Source organism: Peromyscus maniculatus, chromosome 8, assembly GCF_049852395.1.
Source record: "Peromyscus maniculatus bairdii isolate BWxNUB_F1_BW_parent chromosome 8, HU_Pman_BW_mat_3.1, whole genome shotgun sequence".
NCBI lineage: Eukaryota > Metazoa > Chordata > Mammalia > Rodentia > Cricetidae > Peromyscus > Peromyscus maniculatus.
The window spans coordinates 53,540,468-53,564,586 of record NC_134859.1 but is presented as its reverse complement, the minus strand read 5'-3'; the positions used below and the strand labels follow the sequence as shown (position 1 = coordinate 53,564,586).

Genomic DNA, 24,119 nt, shown 5'->3' with positions numbered 1-24,119 from the left:
AAAATACCAATGCACATAAAAATAAATAAATCCTAAGGAGAAGAAGAAGGAGGAGGAGGAGGAAGAAGGAGGAGGAGGAGGAAGGAGGAGGAGGAGGAAGGAGGAAGAGGAGGAAGGAGGAGGAGGAGGAGGAGAAAGAAGAAGAAGAAGAAGAAGAAGAAGAAGAAGAAGAAGAAGAAGAAGAAGAAGAAGAAGAAGAAGAAGAAGAAGAAGAAGAAGAAGAAGAAGTAGTCAGACACCGGTACCTCACCCCACACCTGGGAGGCAGAGGGAAGAGGATTGCTAATGAAGTCCTAGGTCACTGGTGCCTATTTAACATATCAAAGCAGACACTGGCTGCCGGTTCTCCCAGCATCCCTCAGTTCCTATATCCACCCCGCTGCCCTAAACTTCCCTATGTAGCCCAGCCTCTTTGGTTGCCCCTTGTCTTTTGGGTCTCCCGGCTTTTGCAGCTGGTTCCCCCCTCTCTCCCCTCTCTCCCCTCTCTCCCCTCCCGTCTCTTCCCGTGTGACTCCCCCAGGTGTCCCTGTCCCTGCCTCTGCTCTCATTGTATCTACATAAACTTCCTCCTCCACCTTACCTAGGAGCAGTCATGTCCTTTCCTTTCCTCTTTATTTCTTTTTTCATTCAGTCCTCCTGGGATATACAGTGAGTTCCAGGCCGGCCTGAGCTGCATAGGAACTCCTTGTCAAGAGAACGGGGCAGTGAGGGCCGGGGCCACATCCTTGATGGGGACTGAGTAGAAAGGCCTGACGGGAAAGCGGAAAAGCTGGGAAGAAGTGGGAAGGGTGCCGGATGTGTGGAAGAAGCATCCAAAAATAAAGAAGGAAGCTATTTAGGTCTTTCTCCCTCTCCTTCAGCAGCTAGGGGGGAGGCATTGGATCCACAGTTAGGGGGCTGGAGCCAGAGAAATAAAATTTTGAGAATGGGTCGGAGCTGAGTCCACAGCCCATCCCCCATCTCCCTGCTCCCCAGCAATATTCCATGGCAGTTAGGGCCCACTCAGCGGAATGGGGCGAGGCCTTCTCTTGGATTTGGAGCTCAGGTGCCTGACAAGAGGTCTCCCCATTCTTCTTCCTCAGACACTTGGCTTGTGATGGAACCTGATCTGACTGAGGAAGAAGTTGAGGAGATAAGAGCCAGGTGAGTGTGGAAAGGGTAGGGCGTGGGAGGCTGGAGAGGACAAACACCCAAGATGGCAGAGACTGGGCATCAGAGGCCTAGGAAGGAAGAGGAGGCCTGGTGGGGAGATGGAGGAGGGCTGGCCTGGGCAGGGCAGAGAGGACGTGGGCAGGACTCCTCCGGCCCTTCTCGCAGCAGGAACAGGCGGTCACTCACGGAGCAGCGCCGCAACTCCGTGCTGCCCCTTCAGTGGAGAATGAGACACAGCTCCCGCTGGATGGTCCAGGTGGTGGCCTCAGAATTCAGCCTGGTGGGCTTCCTCCTTCTTCTGGTCATGGTCTTCTCCAAGAAATGGCTGTACCCCTCCAAGAGTCGTTTCCATCAGCGCTACCCCAAAAACATCACCAATAGAGTCTACACCTCGATCCATAAAATGTCCACAGGGCTTCTGTACGTCTGCCTATCTGGAAGCTGCAGCGGGAAAGGTGAGTCCCTTCATCCCATCCCAGGTCTCCAGCCTGCCTTCACCCCGGGGTGGCCCCCACAATCTTGCTCCCTCCTATCAGCCATCTTCATTTGACTTGCAAGATGGCTCTGCTGGCATGGTGGCCTCTGAGGGTTATTTTCTTCCTTCGGTTTGGCCAAATCAATTCACCTGATCCAGTAGCTGTCACCTCTTTGGGAAAAGTCCAAAGGACTTTGCTTTAAGAATGTCAAGACGAGCTGAGCAGTGATGGTACACACCTTTAAACCCAGCACTTGGGAGATAGAGGCAGGCAGATCCCTGTGAGTTTAAGGTGAGTTCCACGACAGCCAGGGCTACACAGAATGTTGAGAGATGTCTGGATCATTCCCAAATAACTTCATTTTTCACCTGGGAGGAGCGGTTTCCGCCTAGGTTTGCATACCCAGGACCCTGAGTGTTCTCTTGCAATGCTTCCCCAGTTCCTGCCGGTTTCCTCTCCTTCTCCTGACGTCATGCCTCTGGGGGCCAGCTCTGCACTTCCACTTCATTGTTGGGCTTCCTCAGTCCTTCCTTTCCTAAATTCTCACAGCCGCTTCATTTCTGACTCAAGTTTCATTTCGTGCTCTCCCCTCACCCCTTCCGAAATGTCCAGTTCTGGATGTCCATTTCTGTCTGTTCATTCTCCTTCACAGAAGCAAAAAACAGGTATATAGCCATTGTCTCTTCTTAAGGAGAAATATGGGAAAACAAAAAAATATCGTCTATGGCATGCTATTTGTCCAGCCAAATTGTCCATCGACCACAAGAGATGGGGATAACTGACCTTATTTTGTAGATGGGAAGATTGGACCCGGGGCTCACACCACACGAACTAGCAATACTTGAGTGCTTTTCACCTACAAAGAAAGCGTAAACTTTACAAAGGCAGATACAGGATTATATGTATCTTGCTCTGTGGTGCTACTCAAAGGTGGCTAGGCACTTTCTTTCTTTCTTTCTTTCTTTCTTTCTTTCTTTCTTTCTTTCTTTCTTTCTTTCTTTCTTTCTTTTCTCCCTTCCTTCCTTCTCTTTCTTTCTTTCTTTCTTTCTTTCTTTCTTTCTTTCTTTCTTTCTTTCTTTCTTTCTTTCTTTCTTTCTTTCTTTCTTTCTTCTCCTCTTCCTCCTCCTCCTTCTTCATTTTTTGGAGACAAGGTTTCTCTGTGTAGCCTTGGCTGTCCTGGAACTCTATGTAGACCAGGCTGGCCTCGAACTCCTGAGTACTGGGATTAAAGGCATACACTGTCGCCACCACCACCACCGCCTGGTCAACATTTTCTTTTTGTGGTGCTCCCCACACATGCTAAGCGCCTACACGGAGTCACATCCCCAGTTTTTTTTTTGGAAAGTTTTAAATGGTTTTGCATAATTGTGCTCACTTTTTACTGCGTATTTGATTTTTATTTGTTTGTTTGTTTGTATTGTGCCAGGGCCTCACTCTGTAGTCCAGGCTATTCTAGAATTTGTTACATAGCCCAGGCTGACTCTAAACAGGCAGCCATCTTCAGCCTCCTGAGAGCTGGTGTCACAGGCATGAGCCACCACCCCTGGCCTCTGCACTCACTGCCTTTTTGCTTGTTTGGTTTGGTTTTTGGTTGAGACAGGGTTTCTCTGTGTAGCCCTTGCTGTCCTGGAACTCGCTCTGTAGACCAGGCTGGCCTCGAACTCACAGAGAGCCGCCTGCCTCTGCCTCCCTCTGCTTGGATTAAGGGTATGGGTCACCATGTCCCGCACTTTCTGCCTTCTAATCAGTGAAGAATCTATGCTTTTCACAGTTTACGCCCCACGCTCCCGCCACTGTGATGGCCCAATTATCTGGAGCCAAGTGACCACAGACTAAATTCCGAAGCCAAGAGCTCAAATAAATCTTTCTCATTTTAAGTTGTTCCTGTTGGGTATTTAGTCAGAGATGAACAGGCAACTAACACAGAAAGCTGGCTAGTCATGGAAGAGTGAGGGGGGCGGTCATTCCTGTAACCACATCTGAGCTCGTGGAAGGAAGAAGCCTTTGGGACTAGTGTGTGGGAAGAATCTGGTGCCATTTAGCCAGATTGCAGTGAGTTTGGGAGAAAAAAACAAAACAAAACAAAACAGGGTAAAGGGTCTGAAAAACATGCAGTCATGCCAGGAAAGGAACAACCTGAGAGGTGTGGCCCATGAGGCCATGGTCATTAACGAAGTTAGACTCATTCAGAAGGAGCCAACCACTTTGCCTTGGGACAATAGGGAAGATGTTTTGGAGTCAACCTCAGGAACTGGCCAGTTACCACCCATTCCAGGCTTCAGGGTCTAAAACTGTAAGTGCATTTGCAAGATTTCTCTTGAAAAGGGAGAGTCAGGAACACTTTTGCAAGTCCATTGACAGTTTGCATATTTTTTGTTTTGAGAATTACTGTTTGTGTCCTTATTTTTCTTTTCCTTCTTTCTTTCTTTTCTTTTTTTTTTTTTTTTTTTTTTTTTTTTTTTTTTTTTTTTTTGGTTTTTTTCGAGACAGGGTTTCTCTGTGTAGTTTTGCACCTTTCCTGGAACTTGCTTTGGAGATCAGGCTGGCCTCGAACTCACAGAGATCCACCTGCCTCTGCCTCCTGAGTGCTGGGATTAAAGGCATGCACTCTGTTGATTTTTTTGTTTTGTTGAGATCAGTTTTCTCTGTAGCCCTGGCTGTCCTGGCACTTGCTATATAGACTGGCTACATATATATATATATGACTGTATATATATATATATACACATATATATACATACATATATATACATATATATATATATATATGTGTGTGTGTGTGTGTGTGTGTATCTCTCTATATATACATATGACTGTAAGTTCAGACTGGCCTTGAACTTACAGAGATCTGCCTGACTCTGCCTCTGGAATGCCGACATTAAAGAAGTGGGCCACTATGCCTGGCTTTTAAAATTTTTTATTGTTTTGTTTTGCTTTGAAAGAGGGTCTCACTGTGTAGCTCACAGAGATTAGACCACCTCTGCTAGTGCTGGTATGAAAGGTGTGAGCCACCACACCCAGCTATTTTTATTTTTTTATTTTTTTGAAATACTACATTGTAGTCCAGCCTGGTCTGTAACTGACCATGTAGCTCAAGCTAGCCTCAAACCCAGGTCTCTCCTCCTCCTCAGCCTTGCTGGTCCTGAGCTCATAGGGGTGAGTCACCACCACCCTGGCTCTTCTTTATATATTCAAGTGGTTGGAATTACCAAGCAGTCTCTGGATCAGGAATGTTACTTGAGCAAAAGTATTTATGATCTTAGTTGTGCATTTCTTTGGTTCTGCACGACCTGAGTGGTTTTCCTCATATTTGTTCATTTGATCATATTTCACGTTTGCGAATCCTGAGTCCCTCCCTGTTTTATCATTTTCCCCCCAGACAGTTTTAAGCTGTGGACAATCCATCCACTTTTGGGGGTGGCTAAGATAAGTTTCATCCTGGCCTTGGGGCTGGGCTTTGCCCTCACCGCCTGGCTGCACCTGCCGTACCTGCCCCGCCTGCAGAGAATGCCTTTCTTTGGCTTGATTGGGATCGTCCTGAGCTTCTGTGAAGGTGCCCCCCAGCTCTGAAAAAGGTCCTTGATTCCCTGTCCCACGTCATCCTGGGCATGTCTCCCTCTCCTCTGGGGGTGGAGCGAGCGTTTGGGGCGCTGGGAGGCGAGCTGTGAGAGTGGGAGCGGAGATGACTCCTGGAATCCCGTAGACAGGAGGGTTGCTTTCCTCGAGCCTCCTCCTCCAGGGGTGTGAGTGGTTGGCGGCCGTAGCTCAGCAGATGAGGCAGAACTCCTGTCCGATTCTTAGGTGAGAATAAGATCTCTCCACCCTTGCCTCCCAGTCACCGTCATTTTCCTCACCCTCCTGTTGTTCCCCATTAACCTCTGGATCTACGAGCTGGAGAGAAACATATCGGTCCCCATCGGGTGGAGCTATTTCATTGGCTGGCTAGTGCTCGTCCTGTACATCACCTGTGGTGAGTGGTTAGCGCCCTCGGGAAGGAAGTGACTCGGGTGGGTCAGGGCAAGAGGATGTATGGGGGGAAGGGGCAGGCAGCCCCCACATGCCCACCCCGAGAATCCAGAGGGACCTAACCTCCCTCCCCCGTGGCTCACTCACCTGTCGCCTTCCATGCCTCTGCGGCTCCCTTTTTCTTGTGCCCCATCCCTAGGCGTCCTTTGCTACCTCAACCACAAAAACTTCTGGAGCCTGATGATGGGCAGCAGTTCCTCCTCCATCGACAGTCCTTGCAACAGCAGAGCCACGGGGCCTCTGATGACTACCGAACAGCCCCCCAGCAGCCAGAAGGACGTCCTGGATCCCGATAAGGAGGAGGATTAACCAAAAGGCACTAAATTTATCTAAAGGCGTCTTAGCCCCCTGCCCAGCCATCACTGGCTAGGTCTGTCCTCGTCGTGACAAAGAATGAGCACAGGAGGATTTGGGGACCAGCCTGCGTTCCCCTCCCAACTCGGCCTCGTCTGTGGCTCAGGTGATGTGGAATAAATTGTCCATCTCTTCTTCGTCATGTCTGGTGGTCATTGAGGAGACCTGGAGGAGGGATCGGAAGGGAGAGAAACAAAATTCGTTGCTGGGTTGGCTTCCCAGTCCTTCCTGCCTGTGAACTTTTTGACGCCCTTGGGTCCCTAAACCTACCTGCCCAGCCTCTACCATCGCAGATCCGTGGGTAGGTAGGAGGGACTCCATGCTAGAACACTTAACCTGGCGTTCCTGTGAGTTTGGGTTTGATGGAATAGCACTGAAAGCAGAAAAACCAAAGTAAACTTAGCCAGGCTTGGTATAGGCATAAGTATACTCATGCCTATAATCCCAGGAGGCTGAGGCAGGAGGATAGCCAGTCTGAGCTCCATAGTGAGACTATGGCCTCAAAAACAAAAATAAAATAACAAGCCAAACTACCCATGTGTGTCTGGCTGGAAAAAGCAACTGCAGCTTTTGCAGGGACCACAGACAAATACCTACAGGGCTAGCCAGACAGCACAGTGCAAATGGCACCATTCTCCAAGTCTGCATATAATCTATCCCCTTTAATAAGACCTAGTTTATGAGCTATTCATTGCTGGATGAAAATTTATTCCCTTGGCCGGGCCTTTAATCCCAGCACTCAGGAGACAGAGGCAGGTGGATCTCTGTGGGTTTGAGGCCAGCATGATCTACAGAGTGAGATCCAGGACAGGCAGAACTGTATCACAGAGAAACCCTGTCTCAAAAACAAAACAAAAAACAAACAAATAAAATGTATCCCCAACTTATTGCCTTGACGTAATACACATTATTTTACATAGAGTCGGAGGGACAGGACTCTAGAAGCACTTTAGTTAAATAGTTCTTTTTAAAAATTGGTTGTTCTTTTTTCTTTCTTTCTTTCTTTTTTTAGTTTTTCGAGACTGGGTTTCTCTGTGTAGCTTTGCGCCTTTCCTGGAACTCACTTTGGAGACCAGGCTGGCCTTGAACTCACAGAGATCCGCCTGGCTCTGCCTCCTGAGTGCTGGGATTAAAGGTGTGCGCAACCACCGCCCAGCGGTTGTTATTTTTCAATTGACAAATCAAACTTGTGTATATATGTACACGTATCATGATGTTTGAAGCCTGTACATAATGTGGAATGGCTTATGTGGGAAGATCACCTAAAATCTACATTTCTGATTTCTTTCAAAATATGATACAGCTGGGTGGTGGTGGTGGTGGCGGCGGCGGCAGTAGCAGCAGCAGCAGCAGCAGCAGCAGCGGTGCCGCACGCCTTTAATCCCAGCACTTGGTAGGCAGAGACAGGAGGATCTTTGTGAGTTCGAGGCTGGTCTACAGAGCGAGATCCAGGAAAGGTGCAAAGCTACACAGAGAAACCCTGTCTCGAAAAACAGCAGCAACAACAACAAAACAAAAAAACCAAAACAATAAAAAACTGTAGCAGCCAATATTCCATTGTGTACATATTCCATCTATTCTTTCACTCATCCCCCTTAGCAGGCACCTAAGGTGATTTCGTATCTTGGTTCCCGTGAGTAACACTGCAGTCGACAGGAAATGTAGACACCTCCGTGGCACGTTGATTCCATTTTCTTGGAATACAGAGTCAGGGAATGGAGTTGCCCTGTCTGTATGGCCCTTACCCAGGGTCTGTAATGAGGTTACAAGTCAAGATGATGGCTGCTGGGAAGGCAGGTGTGGTGGCGCACACCTTTAGTCCCAACACCCAGGAAGCAGAGGTGACTCTGTGAGTTTGAGGCCAGCCTGGTCTACAAAGCAAGCTGAAGGCAGTCCAGGACTACATAGGGAGACCTTATCTCAAAACAAAACAAAGAAAGAAAGAAAAAGAAAAGGACAAGAAGAGTGTCTGCATTCTTGGTTGGAGCTGGAGGATTCCTTCCGATAGGGTCCATTCCTGTCTGGTGGCAGAAAGCCCGAGTTCTTTGCTGCAGAAGGTTAATTGTGTCCAGAGTAAGCAGTCTAAGAGAGCAAGGAGGAAAACTAAGAGAGTTTGGAAAAAACACCAGGAGATCATCCAGGGCTGAGGCTATAACTCAGTGGTAGAGTCCTTGCCTGGCATTCAGAAGGCCCTGGCTTCCATCCCCAGCTCTGAAAAACAAGAGCAGAGGAAAACCAGGCACCCAGAGCCACCGGGCTTTTGTATGTGTAAGTAATTGCTCTCTTATAATTTTGTATTTTTTAATTAATATGAATACATTACAATTTGTTTATCTGTCCCCCTATAGGTAGACAATTAGGCTTTTAATTCTTTAGTTACGAAGAGGCTGCTATTAACATTCCTATACATCTTTTGTCTGTGTGCGGGTATGTGCATGTGTGTGCTGGTGCCTGGGGAGGCTGAAGGCGTCGTCAGATCCTCGAGGAGCTGGAATTACAGATAGTTATGAGCTGCCTGCTGAGGGTGCTGGGAATCTAACTCTGGTCCCCTGGAAAAGCAGCGCATGCTCTCAACCCCTGAGCTGTCCCTTCAGGCCCTTGTTTTGTTGCCAAGTCCTTGCACAGACTCCAGGAACTTGGTCTGACTGGGGCCACAAGGGAATGAAGAAAAGATAGACACACATACAGAAACACAGAAACGCTGGGGTCGGGTGCTTTGGAGTCTCAGTCGGAGAAGCCATAGCACAGCTGAACCAGGAGGCGTGGTCATTACACACAGCTGGACGGAGAGGCGTGGTCATTCACACAGCTGGACAGAGAGGCGTGGTCATTACACACAGCTGGACAGAGAGGCGTGGTCATTACACACAGCTGGACACACACATCTGGACAGGGAGGCGTGGTCATTACACACAGCTGGACGGAGAGGCGTGGTCATTCACACAGCTGGACAGAGAGGCGTGGTCATTACACACAGCTGAAGAGAGAGGCGTGGTCATTACACACAGCTGGACAGGGAGGCGTGGTCATTACACACAGCTGGACAGAGAGGCGTGGTCATTACACACAGCTGGACAGGGAGGCGTGGTCATTACACACAGCTGAACGGGGAGGCGTGGTCATTACACACAGCTGGACAGGGAGGCGTGGTCATTACACACAGCTGGACAGGGAGGCGTGGTCATTACACACAGCTGAACAGGGAGGCGTGGTCATTACACACAGCTGGACAGGGAGGCGTGGTCATTACACACAGCTGAACAGGGAGGCGTGGTCATTACACACAGCTGAACAGGGAGGCGTGGTCATTACACACAGCTGAACGGGGAGGCGGGGTCATTACACACAGATAGCAATAAGGCGGGGTTATCATATAGAACTGGATCAAAGAGGCCAGTTTAGCTCACCTCAGTAGAAGTCTCTGTAGAGGAGCAGTCTTCAGATCTTAAACACCCCCGGGAGAAAGCTACGGTGAATATTTTTGCACACACTATCAACATCTGCACTAGGAGGAGAGGAAGGCTTTGCTTGTCTCTGAGACTCACCCCTCCCCTAGGGGGTGTTTGCCATTTTCCTATGGATCTGAGGCTAGAAGCTTTGACATGGCTTCCTACTCCAATATATATATATATATATATTTACTTACTTGTTTGTTTATTTATTGTTTTTTTTTTTAAATGTCCAGGCTGGCCTCAAACTCACAGAGATCTGCCTGCCTCTGCCTCCCAAGTGCTGGGATTAAAGGCATGTACCATCACTTCCTGGCTTTTTTTTTAAATGTTAAGCAAGACTTCATTCCTGGGATAAACTTCACTTGGTCATGGTTAGTTAACTTTGTTATAAATTGTTAGATTTGATGCACTGATATGTTAGGGGAACTTCCATGTATTTTCACAAGAAATATTAGTCTATACTTAAAATATTCTTTTTCAATATTTCAGTCTTTGTGGTATCAGTATTATACTGGTCTCATAAGTTAGAAAATGATGAGCATTCTGAAAAAAAAAAAAAAAAGCTACATGAATCTTGGCCGCATCTACTCAAGAACGAAGACAGTTCTCAGCAACCAGGCTGCAGATGTTCTGGAAAATGTCGACATCACTCTGAAGGGCCCCAGAGAACCCTCTAAGGGGATTTCAGTCATACTAATTAGAGCTGAGTCTCCTTGGAAAGAAAAAGAGGCTCCGGGTTGACAAATGTGGGGGGAAACAAAGGAACTGGCCGCTGTCCGCACCATCTGCAGCCATGTTCTGAACACAATCAAGAGTGGTACCCCGGTGTACCTGTCTGTAACACATCTTCCGTAACAAGGCGAGGTCTGTGTGTGCCCATGTCCCCATAATTCAGGAGACAGGGTTTTTGCTTGAAATCCCAAATTTCTTGGGTGAAAAATGAATCCTCAGGGTCCAGATGAGGATGCATGTTTCTTGTTCTGTCTCTCAAGCCCAGGAGGGTGAATTAATCCTTGATAGAAATAAATAATAATTGAAATTGTTTTAAATGAAGGGGCTTTGATTTCACAAGCCACGACAGGTTAAAAACAAGGATTTTGGAAAGGTTTTGGATGGTATCTAAGTGTCTGAGGAGGAAATAGTGCAGCAGGCTGATGAGCAAAACCTGAGTCGCTCAGCTCCAGAAACAAGATCCTGAATTATGAGATGGGTTGTCTCTGGGGACAATAAAAGACTTGTACTGAAAAATTAAAAAACTCACATTAAAAAAAAAACTGTATTAGTTGGGAGTGGTGGCATACATCTTTTATTCTAGTATTCAGAAGGCAGAGGTTGTGGATCTCTGAGTTCAAGGCCAGCCTGGCCTAGAAAGTAAGTTCCAGGACAGCCAAGGCTACACAGAGAAACCCTGCCTCAAAAAATCAAAACCAAAAACAACAAGAAAACAAAACAAAACAAAACCCTTTATATGTGTGTGTGTGTGTGTGCTCGCGCGCGCGTGCGTGCGCACGCAATCTTGTACCATAGTCTCGGTGTGGAAGTCAGGACAGCTTGTGATGTTGTTTCTCTCCTACCACATGGATTGTGAGGCGTCTCAAGTGCCGTAACTGGCTGAGCCGTCCGCTGCCCCCTCTTTTGGCGTTTTTGAGATTGGGTTGCATGAGGCTCAGGCTTACTGTGTAGCCAAGGATGTGAACTAAAGGTGACCTTGAGCTTCTAATTCCCCTGCCTTCGCCTCCCGGTCGCTGGGAATACAGGCGTGCAATCCCCATGCCTGATTTTACTCAGTACTAGGAACCAAACACAAGCTAGGCAAGCACTCTACCAAGGAAGTTAACATCCCCCAAACACCTCTCCCCGCATCTTTCTTTGTTTTCCGAGTGACTTTATATAGCATTAATGTTACTTTTCCCGTATGTATGTGGTAGTATTGAGAAAGGCCATCCATCCACAGTAGATTTGTATTGTGTCAGCTTAGTGAGATTGGAACTATTTTCCCAAAGTCTCCTTCTTCCTATTTTGAACCACAGGGACATTTTTAACAACATTTGAAAGTGAGCATGGTTCCATTTTCAGCCATTTTCCCCTTTTTTTACAAGAAAGGCTATGCCAAGTGTCAGGGCAGCCGCTCAGCTCTGTTGCTGCTCCACCTGGTCGGGGTGGGGGTGGGGGGCAGCTCCCAGGCGCGTCTTCCAGCTCCAGATCCCCCCTCACTTTCTTCAGTTCTAGGGCCATGCTTATGTTCAAGTCTCTGATGAAGGACAGAAGCTTCAGCCGGGCAGTGGTGGCGCACGCCTTTAATCTCAGCACTCAGGAGGCAGAGCCAGTGGATCTTCCAGTTCAAGGCCAGCCTGGTCTACAGAGAGAGTTCCAAGACAGCCAGGGCTACACAGAGAAACCCTGTCTCCAAAAATCAAAAAAGAACCTGTGCTTGTTACTACTGAGCCCTCTCCCCAGGCCCCACAGTTGTTTTTGAGACATGGTCTTACTGTGTAGCCCAGGCTATACTGTTTCTGTCTCTCAAGAATCTTGTTAGGGTTTCATGAGTAAAGGCACTTGCCACCAAGCCTGATGACCTCAGTTTAATCTCCAGGACCCATATGGTGGGTGGCAGACAGAAGGAACCAATTTCTCCTCCACATGTGCACATGGCACCCATACACACATGCACACACATACATGTCACACATGTCACCACATACACACACCCCATAGAGCCTTATGGTTTTGTAGGCTGTATTGTCTGGCACACTCTGAGATGTTCACACAGCATAAGAGAGCGTTTCTCAGGCCCTCACCTAGTCATTAAGTGATGTATGGACCGTACTTAGCTGGGATATTGGGGCTAAGTCTGCTGTTCCATCTTGTTCTTGGTCTGGGTGAGAAATTCTGCCGATTTTTCTCTTTTATTTTTATTATATTTTTGGGACAAGGTCTCATAGTATAGCTCAAGCTGGCCTTGAACACACAACCTCCTCCCTCATCTTTCTGAGTGTGCTCGATTGCTTCTGTTCTTGGGTTCTGGGGATAGAACTCAGGTTGCCAGGCTTATCAGCAAGCCCCCCTGCTGCTCACTAAGTCTCATCAGCCCTACTTCTGTTCTGTCTCTCTGTCTCTGTCTCTCTGTCTCTCTCTCTCTCTTCCCTTTCTTGGTGTTTTTGAGAAGAATCTCTCTGGTTGTCCTGGAACTGGCTCTGTAGACCAGGCTGGCCTTGAACTCACAAAGATCCACCTGCGTCTGCCTCCCGAGTGCTGAGATTAAAGGTGTGTACCACTACTGCTTGGTCTAGTTTACATTTTTCATTAATGTATTAATTTATAAATTCCTCCTAAGCATAGTTTTCTCTGCACTCCCCAAAATCATAATAAATATATAGTGTCTTAGTTAGGGTTTCTGTTGCTGTGAAGAGACATCATGACCATGGCAACTCTCATAAAGGAAAACATTTAATTGGGGTGGCTTACATTTTCAGAGGTTTAATCCATTATCATCATGGTGCGATATGGTAGTGTGTAGGCAGACATGGTACTGGAGCTGAGAGCCCTTACATCTTGTTCCAAAGGCAACAGGAAGTGAACCCAAACACTGGCTGTGGCTTGAGCATATATGAGACCTCAAAGCCTTCCTCTACAGTGACACACTTCCTCCAACAAGACCATACCCACTCCAACCAGGCCACACTTCCCAATAGTGCCACTCCCTTTGGGGGCCAATTTCTTTCAAACTCCACGTGTGGTGCTTACATTACCATTTGGTTCGTAATATTTTCTAATTTTCCTTTGGCTGTTTTTGTTTTGACCCACGGGTTATGCAGACATGGAATATATGATTTTCTTTGTTTGTTTTGTTGTTTTTTTGAGACAGGGTTTCTCTGTGTAGCTTTGGTGCCTGTCCTGGATCTCACTCTGTAAACCAGGCTGGCCTGGAACTCACAGAGATCCACCTGGATCTGCCTCCCGAGTGCTGGGATCAAAGGCATGCACCACCACCGCCTGGCTCAACCTGCTTTCTTTTAGAACCCAGGACCAAGACCCCAGGGATGGGACGCTCACATGGGCCGGGCCCTCCCCATCAATCACTAATTAAGAAAGTGCCTTTACAGGCCTGCCTGCCTACAGCCTGCTCTTACAGAGTCATTTTCTCCGTTGAGGTTTCCTCCTCTCAAATGGTCTAGCCTGTGTCAAGTAGACATAACTGCCCAGCACAGGCATTAAAGTATGATTCTCCACTTGTTTACTTCCTCCATTTGTAATGTCAAGGTTTGTTTGGTTTCGGTCATAGTAACTGAGCTAACAGCCCTGGTTCTGTCTATTTTCGATTCAAATGTCCTGAAGCTCCACTGCTTATTTAAACATTTAAGGTTGTGTATCTTTATTTGCGACAGAGTCTCACTTATGTAATCCTCCTGGCTGGCCTGGAACTCACTATGTAGACCAGACTTGGCCTGGAAGTTACTGAGATCCTTGGCTCTGCCCCTGCTGGGATTAAAGGAGTGTGGTTTTTGGATGAATTGGTCCTTTACTGTGATAAAACACAGTTTTGTTGTTGTTTTGTTTTTGTTGAGACAGGGTCTCTCAAAGTAGCCCATGCAGGACTTAAGTTCTCTACTCTTCTGTCTGGGCCTCCCAGGGTGTTGGAATCACTGTACACACCACCACACCTCTCTCAACACCTTTCTTTAGTCCAGTAACACTTTTGATTTTACATCTACATTGTCTGATATGAAGTCGATCATATTTACTTTCTTTCTTTTTTTTTTTTTTTTAGTTTTTTTGATACAGAGTCTCACCATGTAATTCTGGCTAGCCTGGAGCTCACAGAAGCTCTGCCTGCTTCTGCCTTCCAGGGCTGAGAACTTATTCTTTTAAAAACTAAAATGTATTTCTTATAGACAACTTGGCCACCCCAACACACACCATTTTTTAAGCTTCCTATTTTCTCCTTTATCAAGCTCCGAGCAACCTCCACTGGCCCATCTACGACCATCATTTGACTCTCCCAGTCAACTCATGTAGTAGACTCCTACGGCATTTGATGTTTCGTGTTTTCACAAGTTTCAACTAGAATGATGTCTTTAAGAAGCATTAATGAGCATAAAGAAGGTGGGCAGTGATGGCACACATCTTGGGAGGCAGAGTCAGGCAGATCTCTGTGAGTTCAAGGCCAGCCTGTTCTACAAAGCAAGTTCCAGGGATAGACAGAACTGTTATACAGAGAAACCCTGTCTCAAAAAAACCTAAACAACCAAAAAAACTGGCCATTTGTGTGTGTTACATATATAAATACATATTCAACATGTGTATGAACTATTTAAAAGACATGTAAGCTTAGGCGGCAGCCACTGAGCTTCTGACTTTTCAAGGCTCTGGTCCACTTCTTTCCTTGGAGCTCCCTCCCTCCCTCCCTCCCTCCCTCCCTCCCTCCCTCCCTCCCTCCCTCCCTCCTTTCCTCTCTTCCCTTCTTCTGTCTATGTCTCTCTCTTTCCTTCTATTTTTTCTTTCTCTCTCTTTCTTTCTCTCTCTCCTTCTTTCTTTCTTTCTTTTTTGTGTTTTGAGACAGCTGGCCTGGAATTCCCTATGTAGACCAGGTTGACCTTGAACTCAAAGAGATCCTCTCGCCTCTTCCTCTTTGTTGCTGAGATCAAAGGCGTCTACCACCACACCTGGCGTGTACTCCTCAGACCTCCATGTGCATGCCCCTCGCACACTAAATAAAACTTTAAAAACCCACAACAATGAGATATTAGCACTCCCATTAGAATGGTAAAAATCCAAACACTGACACCACCAAATGCTGGTAAGGATATGACAGGAATTCTCACTCACCGTAGCAAGAGTACACAGCAGTGTAGCCACGTGGATAACAGCTGGACAACTTCTTCAAACTGAGCACACTCTTACCACATGGTCCACCGGTCTCACTCACAGTGATCATATTTCCTTGCACAAGCTATGCTGAATGTAACAACAGAAGATCTTGCTGCAGACTCTGCACTCAGCTGCCAGATCTCTTTATCCTTCTTTGATTGGAGTAGTTCTTCAGTCTTTGTCTTTCAGGATACTGAAGTGTTGTTGTTTTGTAAGGAATACATACAGAGCAGATATTTTGTAGGATGTCTGAGTTTATCTCGTGTTTCTTTTCTTTTTTTAAAATTAATTTATTTCTATTTTATGAACATTGGTGTTTTGCCATGGGTGTCGGGTCCCCTGAAACTGGAGTTACAGACAGTTGTGAGCTGCCATATGCATGCTGGGAATTGAACCCAGGTCCTTTGGAAGAGCAGTCAGTGCTCTTAACCACTGAGCCATCTCTCCAGCCCCTCTCCTATTTCTTTATAATTAAATTAGACTTGTGATTTTTTTTTTGGTAGAAATACCACAGAAATATTGCTGTGTCTTTCTCAGTGCCTCAAACTGAAAAGCAGAGGAGATCTTCCCAAATGTGGTATTTTAACTTTGACTCCTGAATGATATGTCAGGTTTCTCCAATGAGAATCTTGTCAAGTATATTTCCTCTGCAAGAAATCCTGTATACAAAGTAGGCAGAATGTACTACAAAGCAGGCTGCAGAAATGGCTCAGTGGTCAACAGCACCTGTTGTTTTTGCAGAGAACCCAGATTCTGTTTCCAGCACCCACATCAGGTTGCTCACAGCCACCTGTAACTCTGGTTCCAGAGGATCTGATGCCCTCTTCTGGCCTCTGTGGGTACTGCACACACAGTACACACATATACACAGCCATACATGCACACCTATTTGAGCACGCACACACAGAAAATAAATAAATCTAAGTAGGCAGAAAGGGCAATGTTCATTGGTGAACTACAATCTTTCAAAATTCAGCTTAATTGATGTTTGTGGGGAGCCCTTGCTAAGCCCTCTTCACAGAAAGGAGTTTGCTTCGTGCCCTGTTTCTTCTTCAGTGTTTTCGTGTGTACCACATGATGCGTGGTACACAGTTGATGTTTATCAGTGTTGAATTAATTAAATTGACAGGCTAGAGAGGGTGGGTGTAAGGAAAGGGAGCAGAAGAAAGTCCATCCACTGAGGTTTCTTTCTTTTCCTTTCTTCCTTCCCTTCCTTGACAGGGTATTATGTAACCTGCCTGGCTCCAAACTAACTGTGTAGCTAAAGCAGACCTTGAACTTCTGATACTCCTGCCTCTACCTCCTGAGTGCTAGGATTGTAGATTTATGCATTTCTGGAGGTTGAATTTAGGGTTTTGTGAATGCTAGGCAAGTACTCTACCAGCTGAGTTCCATCTCCCACCCTTGAGGATGGATGTCAGGGTCCCTTCAGGAAACACAACTCCTTTGTACCCGGAGAAGAAGAGGAGTAGCAACCTCTAGTCATCCACACTGGTCCCTCTTCATCCCTTCAGCAGCAGAGAGTTGGGACTGTGAAGGCAATATGAAGGCCTAGACTTGACTTTACAGACTCCATCTTAGGGAAAGGCCGCCATCTTAGACCACCTGGTGACCGGGGGCTGTACTCAGTTCCAGGAAGAACCTCAGGAATGTGCCATGACAACTCGAACAGACACCCTAGAAGCAGTCAATTAAGAAACAGGGCAGTAACATTTAGCAAGATCCAGATGCTCCTGCAGACACTCTGTCTGCAGTTTATGGCCCTTGCAGATATCCAGATAATCCTGTCAGCAGGTAGTGGTTCCTTGCCAAAAGTCTAACCCAATAGTTTCAAATGTGGTTTCACGTCAAAAGTCTAGACCAGTAATTTAAAAAAATCACCTTGCCCCATATCCCTTCTACCCAATCCCAAGATGCCAAGGCATGTGGCTTGTGGTTTTTCCCTTTAAAAACTCCTACCCCCAGGTTTGAACCTGACAATAAAAAGACCCTTGTGTGCATGCATCGGAAACCAGCTCCTTGGTGGTCTCTGGGGGTTTCGAAACACCGGTACAACAGGACTAAAGGATGGTTGTGTCATTTCAGGTGATCTGGGTTATGTGCTGACCAAGATCCTTACAGTAGTCATTTCTGAGAAGACAGTGGAGGTGTGGACAGGCTGTGTGCTGGGGGAGGGCTACTAGGTGCCTCACCAGTCAGGAGTGACCAACCAAAGTCACAAGCAAGGCATTTGTGCAAGCCAAAGTCACAAGCAAGGCATTTGTGCAAGCCTAGAGGAAAGGCTGAGCATCCGCCAAGGCAGAGCCCTCAGCATGGCAGGAAGCGTCTACCAGTGAAAAAGCAATCTTAGGCCAAAGGTTCCCGTGTGGAGAGGTTGCTCTGAGGAACAGCAGGTCAGCGGAAGGAATGGAGGCATTCTAAAGGAACAGAACAGCAAAGATTTGCAAAGGAGACCCAGGAGGCAAACTATCAGCACCAGCTTTAAATGGAAAGGTTAAAATGCGCCCTGCTCTTCCCTGGAATCATAAACCGGTTGCGAAGAAGGAAAGCAACCGCAGGGGCGAGCATGTTGCAAAGGCAAAGCGTCTTTCGGACTCACGTAGAGGGGTAGAGCCGCGGCTCTCAGGAAGCTCCCATTTCCTGCCTTCTTTGTTTGCTTGGAAAACTCCAAGGAGTCTGCCATCTGGAGTAATTAATTGTAGGGTTTAAAAAAAAAAAAAAAAACAACCCTGCCAGAACCTGGGTAAACAAAGATTAGCACCAGGATAACAAAAATAAAGGAACAAGAAACAAAAAAGACCGTACAGGGAAAGGAAGCTAAGTTCAACGGGATGAAATTTGCAAGAAAAATCTAAAGATTTCAGGTAAAATTTATTCTGCTGTCAGTTAGCTTTTTGAGTGAGAGTCCTGAGAAGGCTCTAGCCTTTTATATATAATATATATTAGAAGATCTTTATTTTCTGTGTGGGGGTGTTTTGCCTGAGGTACGCATGTGCACCACATGTGTGCCTGGTACCCTCACAGACCAGAAGAGAGCATCTACGAGACCAGTTGTGAGCCACCATGTGGTTGCTGGGAATTGAACTCAGGACCCCTGGAAGAGCAGCCAGTGCTTTTTCATCCTCTGAGTCATCTCTCAACAGCCCAAGCTTGGAATTTAAAAGCATTTGAATCTTGGGCTACTTATTAACTTTCCTTAGGGGAATTCAGTTCTGGTTTTTCGAGACAGGGTTTCTCTGTGTAGCCCTGGTTTTCCTGAACTTGCTTTGTAGACCAGGCTGGCCTCTCAAACTCAGAGAGATCTGCCTGCCTATGACTCCCAAGTGCTGGGATTAAGGGTGTGCACCAACCTCCACCTAGTGGGAAATTAAATTCTTAAATTACCTTGTCTATTTACATTCATTTCTACAGATTAATCACACTTGGTAGGGTTTTGAAGATTTAATTTTAAAAATTAGTTTGAAGTGCTCAGTATTGTAGATGAATCATGGTCTGGCCAATAATGTTAATTTTTATTAGTCTGAGCAGAGGGAGCGCCAGTCCAGAAGACTCACTGATAATGGGAGGCAACAAGAGCCTGGGGCAGGTGTTGATGTTTGCAAAGGGATTGGAACAGATGAGGAATCAGGAAGTGGGGCTGGAGAAATGGCTCAGTGGTCAAGAGCACTGACTGCTTTATGGAACACAGAGGACCCAGGTTCGATTCCTACCACCCACATAGCAGTTCACAACCAGTTTTAAAGGATCTCCTGGCCTCTACACTCACACACAATACGCAGACATACATACATGCAGGTAAAACACCCATATACATAAAATAATGATTCTTTTTGGTTGACATAAAATAATGATTCTTTTTGGTTGTTGTTTCTCTGTTTTTTGAGACAGGGCTTTAATATATAGCCCCGGCTGTCCTGGAACTCACTCTGTAGACCAGACTGCCCTCAAACTCAGAGATCTGCCTGCCTCTGTGCTGGGATCAAAGGCATGCCGTGCACCATCACCTCCCGGCAAAATAATGAAATTTTAAAAATATTTTAAAACTTTAAAAAAAAGAATGAGAAAGAGTCTTTGCATTTAACAGTTGGAAACGCTCTGCTGATCTTTGAGAGCACTAAATACAATGTACCATCTAGTGCTGGTGTGGCTTTCTATGGTTCTTTTAAAAATTTAACAAAAATTGTTATTGTGGGGCAGGGAAGAACATGCATGTCTCCGCATGTGTGTGGAGGTCAGAGAACAATGTTGTGCAGTCTGCTCCTGCTTACACTTGAGTCTCTGGCATGGAGCTCAGGTTGTCAGGTTTATAGCAAACACCTTTACACATTGAGCCATCTTGCCTGCCCTCTTTATAGTACATGAAACATTTACCCAAGGGCTGGGACCCCCTGCTGGAAAATAACACACATCCTGTGCCTAGCAGTTCACTGAAAGGCAAGCCCAGTTCTTTCCCGAGCATTCCTTAACTTTGGGGGCAGGAGAGCCCTGTGCGCTTCTCTTAGGAGCAATAAGGCAGTGTAGTCAACCCTGAAGGGTCAGCCTATGACCTGGTAAGTGGCTGGGCATGTGAACAGGCAGGACGGTGGCATAAGGGCTCTGAACGCCACTCTAGCGGCCTGGGCCCAGACAGGACCGACCCAGACTGGCTCACGCTGTCCTGGCTCCTTTCTTTGCTACTTTTCCTGTTGAGAAGTAAGATGTTACCATGGTTTTGCTGGTCACGAGGAGGAAGTTGACATCTCCCAGCCCCTTTCCAAACTTACCATCCTCCCATCATAGCCCTGAGACTTGGAGCAAGTATCATGCCTTTTACAGAAGAAGACAGGACTTACTCAAGGTTATCTACCTGCTTTAATTGAGTCAGAGCGTAAGCTTAGGAAAAATCACAGGTTCCTTACCCCATCATTAAAAAACAAGAATCAGCCAGGCGGTGGTGTCGCATGCCTTTATTTCCAGCACTCGGGAGGCAGAGCCAGGCGGATCTCTATGAGTTCAAGGCCAGCCTGGTCTACAAAATGAGTTCCAGAACAGGCTCCAAAGCTACAGAGAAACCCTGTCTTGAAAAACAAAAAAACAAACAAACAAAAAACCAAAAACAACAACAACAACAAAAAAAAAACCCACAAACCCAAACCCCCAAATCTTCCTTCCTCAGCCCACTTTACACTTTTCATAGTCAAATTAAGTTCTATAAAGATAAACATGCAAATCCTCATAATGAACAGAGTCCCGGAAAGGTATGGCAACCCTCCCCTTGCGCACACGTGGAGAGACACCGCCTTCCACGGTGAAACTAGCCCAAAGAGTCTGCTTGCCCAGGTATTTGGGAGCTGTGCCTCTGAAGCCGCTTGTTTCCTATGTACAGAACCGAGACTCTCTCTCTGGGGTGGATCCGACCTGTTTTCTGATAGGACAAAAGGTCTGCCTTTTAGAGTGCTATTTGGGCTGAGGGATTGTTCTGAGTCCCCCAGCACTTCTAAACAACTGTTGCCTTCTAGCTGCTCTTAAATCCCACCACCGCCCAGCATTCTCAGTGGTTCTGAAACTATCCCTCAAACGATGCTGAAATCCTAACCTCCTAGTACCCATGAATCCAACCTTTTGAAGTTCTAAAAACCCACACCATCCCAGTCAGCTTTCTCTCTGCCTTGTGCCTGTGGATAAGATGTAAGCTCTCAGCCGGGCGGTGGTGGTGCACACCTTTAATCCTAGTACTCGGGAGGCAGAGGCAGGCGGATCTCTGTGACTTCGAGGCCAGCCTGGGCTACCAAGTGAGTTCCAGGAAAGGCGCAAAGCTACACAGAGAAACCCTGTCTCGAAAAACAAAACAAAACAAACAAACAAACAAACAAAAAATTAGAATGAGCCTTTAATCCCAGCACTCGGGAGGCAGAGCCAGACGAATCTCTGTGAGTTCGAGGCCAGCCTGGGCTACCAAGTGAGCTCCAGGAAAGGCGCAAAGCTATGCAGAGAAACCCTGTCTCGAAAAACCAAAAAAAAAAAAAAAAAAAAAAAATTAGAATGAACAACTATAGAATGCTTCACGAATGTATGTGTCATCCTTGCACAGGAACCACACTGGTCTCTTCTGGATCATTCCAACTGTAGTATGTGTGCTCTCTCTCAGTCTTTTGAAACTTTCAATTGGAATCCATGTGATCCTCATGCCTCCTGGATGCCAGGTGTGTTCACCACCATGCCTGGCACAACAGTACACTTTTTGAAAAACAAAACATGAGGATAAAATATATTCCTAGCTGAGCACAGCCTATGGTGCGCCAGTGGGTGATCTCAATCCTGACACTGAGATACGATAACATGGCGAAGGCTGTTAGGAGAATCCACTTCCCCTCTGCACTGCCAGCATGAAGCCAAGGAAAGAGATGCCTGCATCTGCAAACCTCCTGGGAAAGAAAGCGGTGCTGCGGCTCACCGCGCCCCTCGCCCACCAGCACAGGTGGTGGCTGGGTCACCAGGGCGGTGAAGCAACCAGGAGGTAGATGGTCAGCCCGAGGGAGGGGATGGAACAGTCTCAGTAAGCCGGGCCTCCTACACCCTGCTAGATTATTACAAAGGACAATGTCTTGGAAGGAGACTGGAATGTGACCTACTGGCCCGGGACAGAACTAGACTTTGGACCCTAAAACAAGCAGGGAAATGATGTCCTTTCCTATCTAAAAATAATGCAGCTTCCCTTCATACGCAATAGCTTTGGCTCATCCAGAAGGTAACAGCAGGGGCTGGAGAGATTGCTCAGCAGTTAAGAGTACATGCTGCCTCACATCCACAACCATCTTGAACTTCAGTTCTAGAGGATCTGATAACCTCCTTTGGCCTCCACGGGCACTAGGCATGTATGGTGCATGCACACACATTCAGACCAAACATCCCTACACAGAAAATAAATCTTTTAAAAAGTAATGGTAAAGGCCCGGTGGTGGTGGTGGTGGTGGTGGTGGTGGTGGTGGTGGTGGTGGTGGTGGTGGTGGTGGTGGTGGTGGTGGTGGTGGTGGTGGTGGTGGGTGCACACCTTTAATCCCAGCACTTGGGAGGCAGAAGTCTCCAGCTCTTCATAGAAGGTAAGATCTGCCACTGCTGGTGGGTAAAGTCTCTTCATATGTGTGAACTTACTTCTCTTTGAGGTAGGCTGCTATTGCCCCCCAAGAGGAGGGACCCAGCATGAAGGACAATCGGAATAGTTTCTAGTGGGCCCTGGAACATCTGGAAGACAGATATGGAGAATAAAAGGCTGTAAATCCGTCTTTCTCCCCTGTGCACATCTCTGCACAATCATTTATTATTTTATTTTGATACAGGGTTTGTGTGTGTGGCCCTGGCTGTCCTGAAATTCACTCTGTAGACCAGGCTGGCCTTGATGTCAGATATCTGTCTGCCTCTGCCTCCTGAGTGCTGGGATTAAAGGCCTGTGCCAGCATACTTGGCTTGCAGGATCATTTATTCATCTAGCTCTCCAAAAACCTTCCATGAGCTACTTTCTTCTAGGCCTTGAGAATGCAGCAGTACAGCGATTCTTTGCCTGGATCACAGTCAACCTGACTCTGAATTGTGACCCACACTAGGTTTTACTCTGCTCTTCTCTGCTGGAGCAGTGACCTCATGCCAACTCTTGTTTTGCTCCAGAGACCTGTTGTTTCCATGATGATCAATCACTTCCTGGAATGCACTGACCTGTGCCAAGAATACAACATGATTTTTTTATGTTCTTGAGGTGTACATGAGAGGCAGACTTAAGCCAAGATCCAGTCAGTTCTGACCTACGTTTAAATATTTCAAGCAGATCACACAATTCTTCCTGCAGATCACTATGAGAATACACAGTTTGAGTTAGAGGTTGGGAGCTACTGAACGTGGGTGCTGGGGACTGAACTCAGGTCCTCTGCAAGAACAGTGTATATATGTATATGTGCTCGTAACTGCTGAGCCAACTCCCCAGCCTCCAATGTGGTTTTTTTTTTTTTTTTTTTTTTTGTTTTTTTTTTGGTTTTTCGAGACAGGGTTTCTCTGTGTAGCTTTACACCTTTCCTGGATCTCGGCCAATGTGTTTTTTTGTGTTTCTAAGTTTTTATTTTTATACATGAGTATTTTGCCTGCATGCATATAAGTGCACTATGTGCCCACAGAGGCCAGAGGATGGCATCAGGACCCTTAGAAATTGGAGTTCAGCCAGTTGTGAGCTGTCAAGTGATGCTGGGAACTGAAGCTGGGTCCTCTGCAAAGAAATGTTCCTAAGTGCTGAGCCATCTCTCTAGCCCCCATGCCCAACTTTTTACAAGTGTTGGGGACCTGAAGTCGGGTCCAAATGCTTATGTTGCAAGCACTTTACTTACAACTGAGCCCCAGCCCCAGGGTTTAAGTATGTTTTCTTAAGGAGGTTTTCTCTTTTTGATATAGAATTTCTCTATGCAACACCTCTGGCTGTCCTGGGACTCACTCTGTAGACCAGGCTGGCCTTGAACTCAGATATCTGTCTGCCTCTACCTTCCGAGTGCTGGGATTAAATGGTGTGTACCACCATTGCCCGGTCCTCAGTATGTTTTCTTATGCCCTGGTAAGTCAGCTTTTCTGAGTGATCTGTGCTGGTGGGGTAGGCGCCCAAAGAACTGGATCTCAAGCCACTCCCCCTCCTCCCCATTTTTGGCTTTGACTCTTCCTGTCTTGGAATGTCATTCCACAGAGCTTCCAAGTCAGCCACCTTCCTGAAGCACTAAGACTCCAGCTCACCACCACCTCTCCTTCACTGACGGCCTGCAGCACTTCCAGAAGCCCTCAG

The 24,119-nt window shown here is 46.8% G+C and overlaps 1 protein-coding gene across 2 annotated transcripts; it reads left to right on the top strand.

Moving 5' to 3' along the window:
* The first annotated feature begins 724 nt into the window (after positions 1 to 724).
* On the top strand, positions 725 to 6,145 carry Odf4 (outer dense fiber of sperm tails 4). Of its 2 annotated transcripts, XM_042282242.2 has the most exons (6): positions 725 to 839; positions 1,083 to 1,143; positions 1,318 to 1,607; positions 5,008 to 5,181; positions 5,464 to 5,598; positions 5,794 to 6,145. In XM_042282242.2, exons 2-6 carry the CDS (start codon positions 1,097 to 1,099, stop codon positions 5,961 to 5,963), a joined length of 816 nt encoding a protein of 271 aa, XP_042138176.1. In that variant the 5' UTR covers positions 725 to 839; positions 1,083 to 1,096; the 3' UTR covers positions 5,964 to 6,145. The 2 variants fall into 2 exon arrangements, with proteins under 2 accessions (XP_042138176.1, XP_015847838.1); XM_015992352.3 differs by lacking the exon at positions 725 to 839 and having other exon boundaries at positions 975 to 1,143.
* Positions 6,146 to 24,119: the final 17,974 nt, after the last annotated feature.

Coding starts and splice junctions, on each gene's coding strand:
- Odf4 (XM_042282242.2), top strand. CDS start 1,097: ATGGAACCTGATCTGACTGAGGAAGAAGTTGAGGAGATAAGAGCCAG. Junction 1,608..5,007: donor TGGAAGCTGCAGCGGGAAAG/GTGAGTCCCTTC, acceptor TTTTCCCCCCAG/ACAGTTTTAAGCTGTGGACA. Junction 5,182..5,463: donor CGTCCTGAGCTTCTGTGAAG/GTGCCCCCCAGC, acceptor CTTGCCTCCCAG/TCACCGTCATTTTCCTCACC.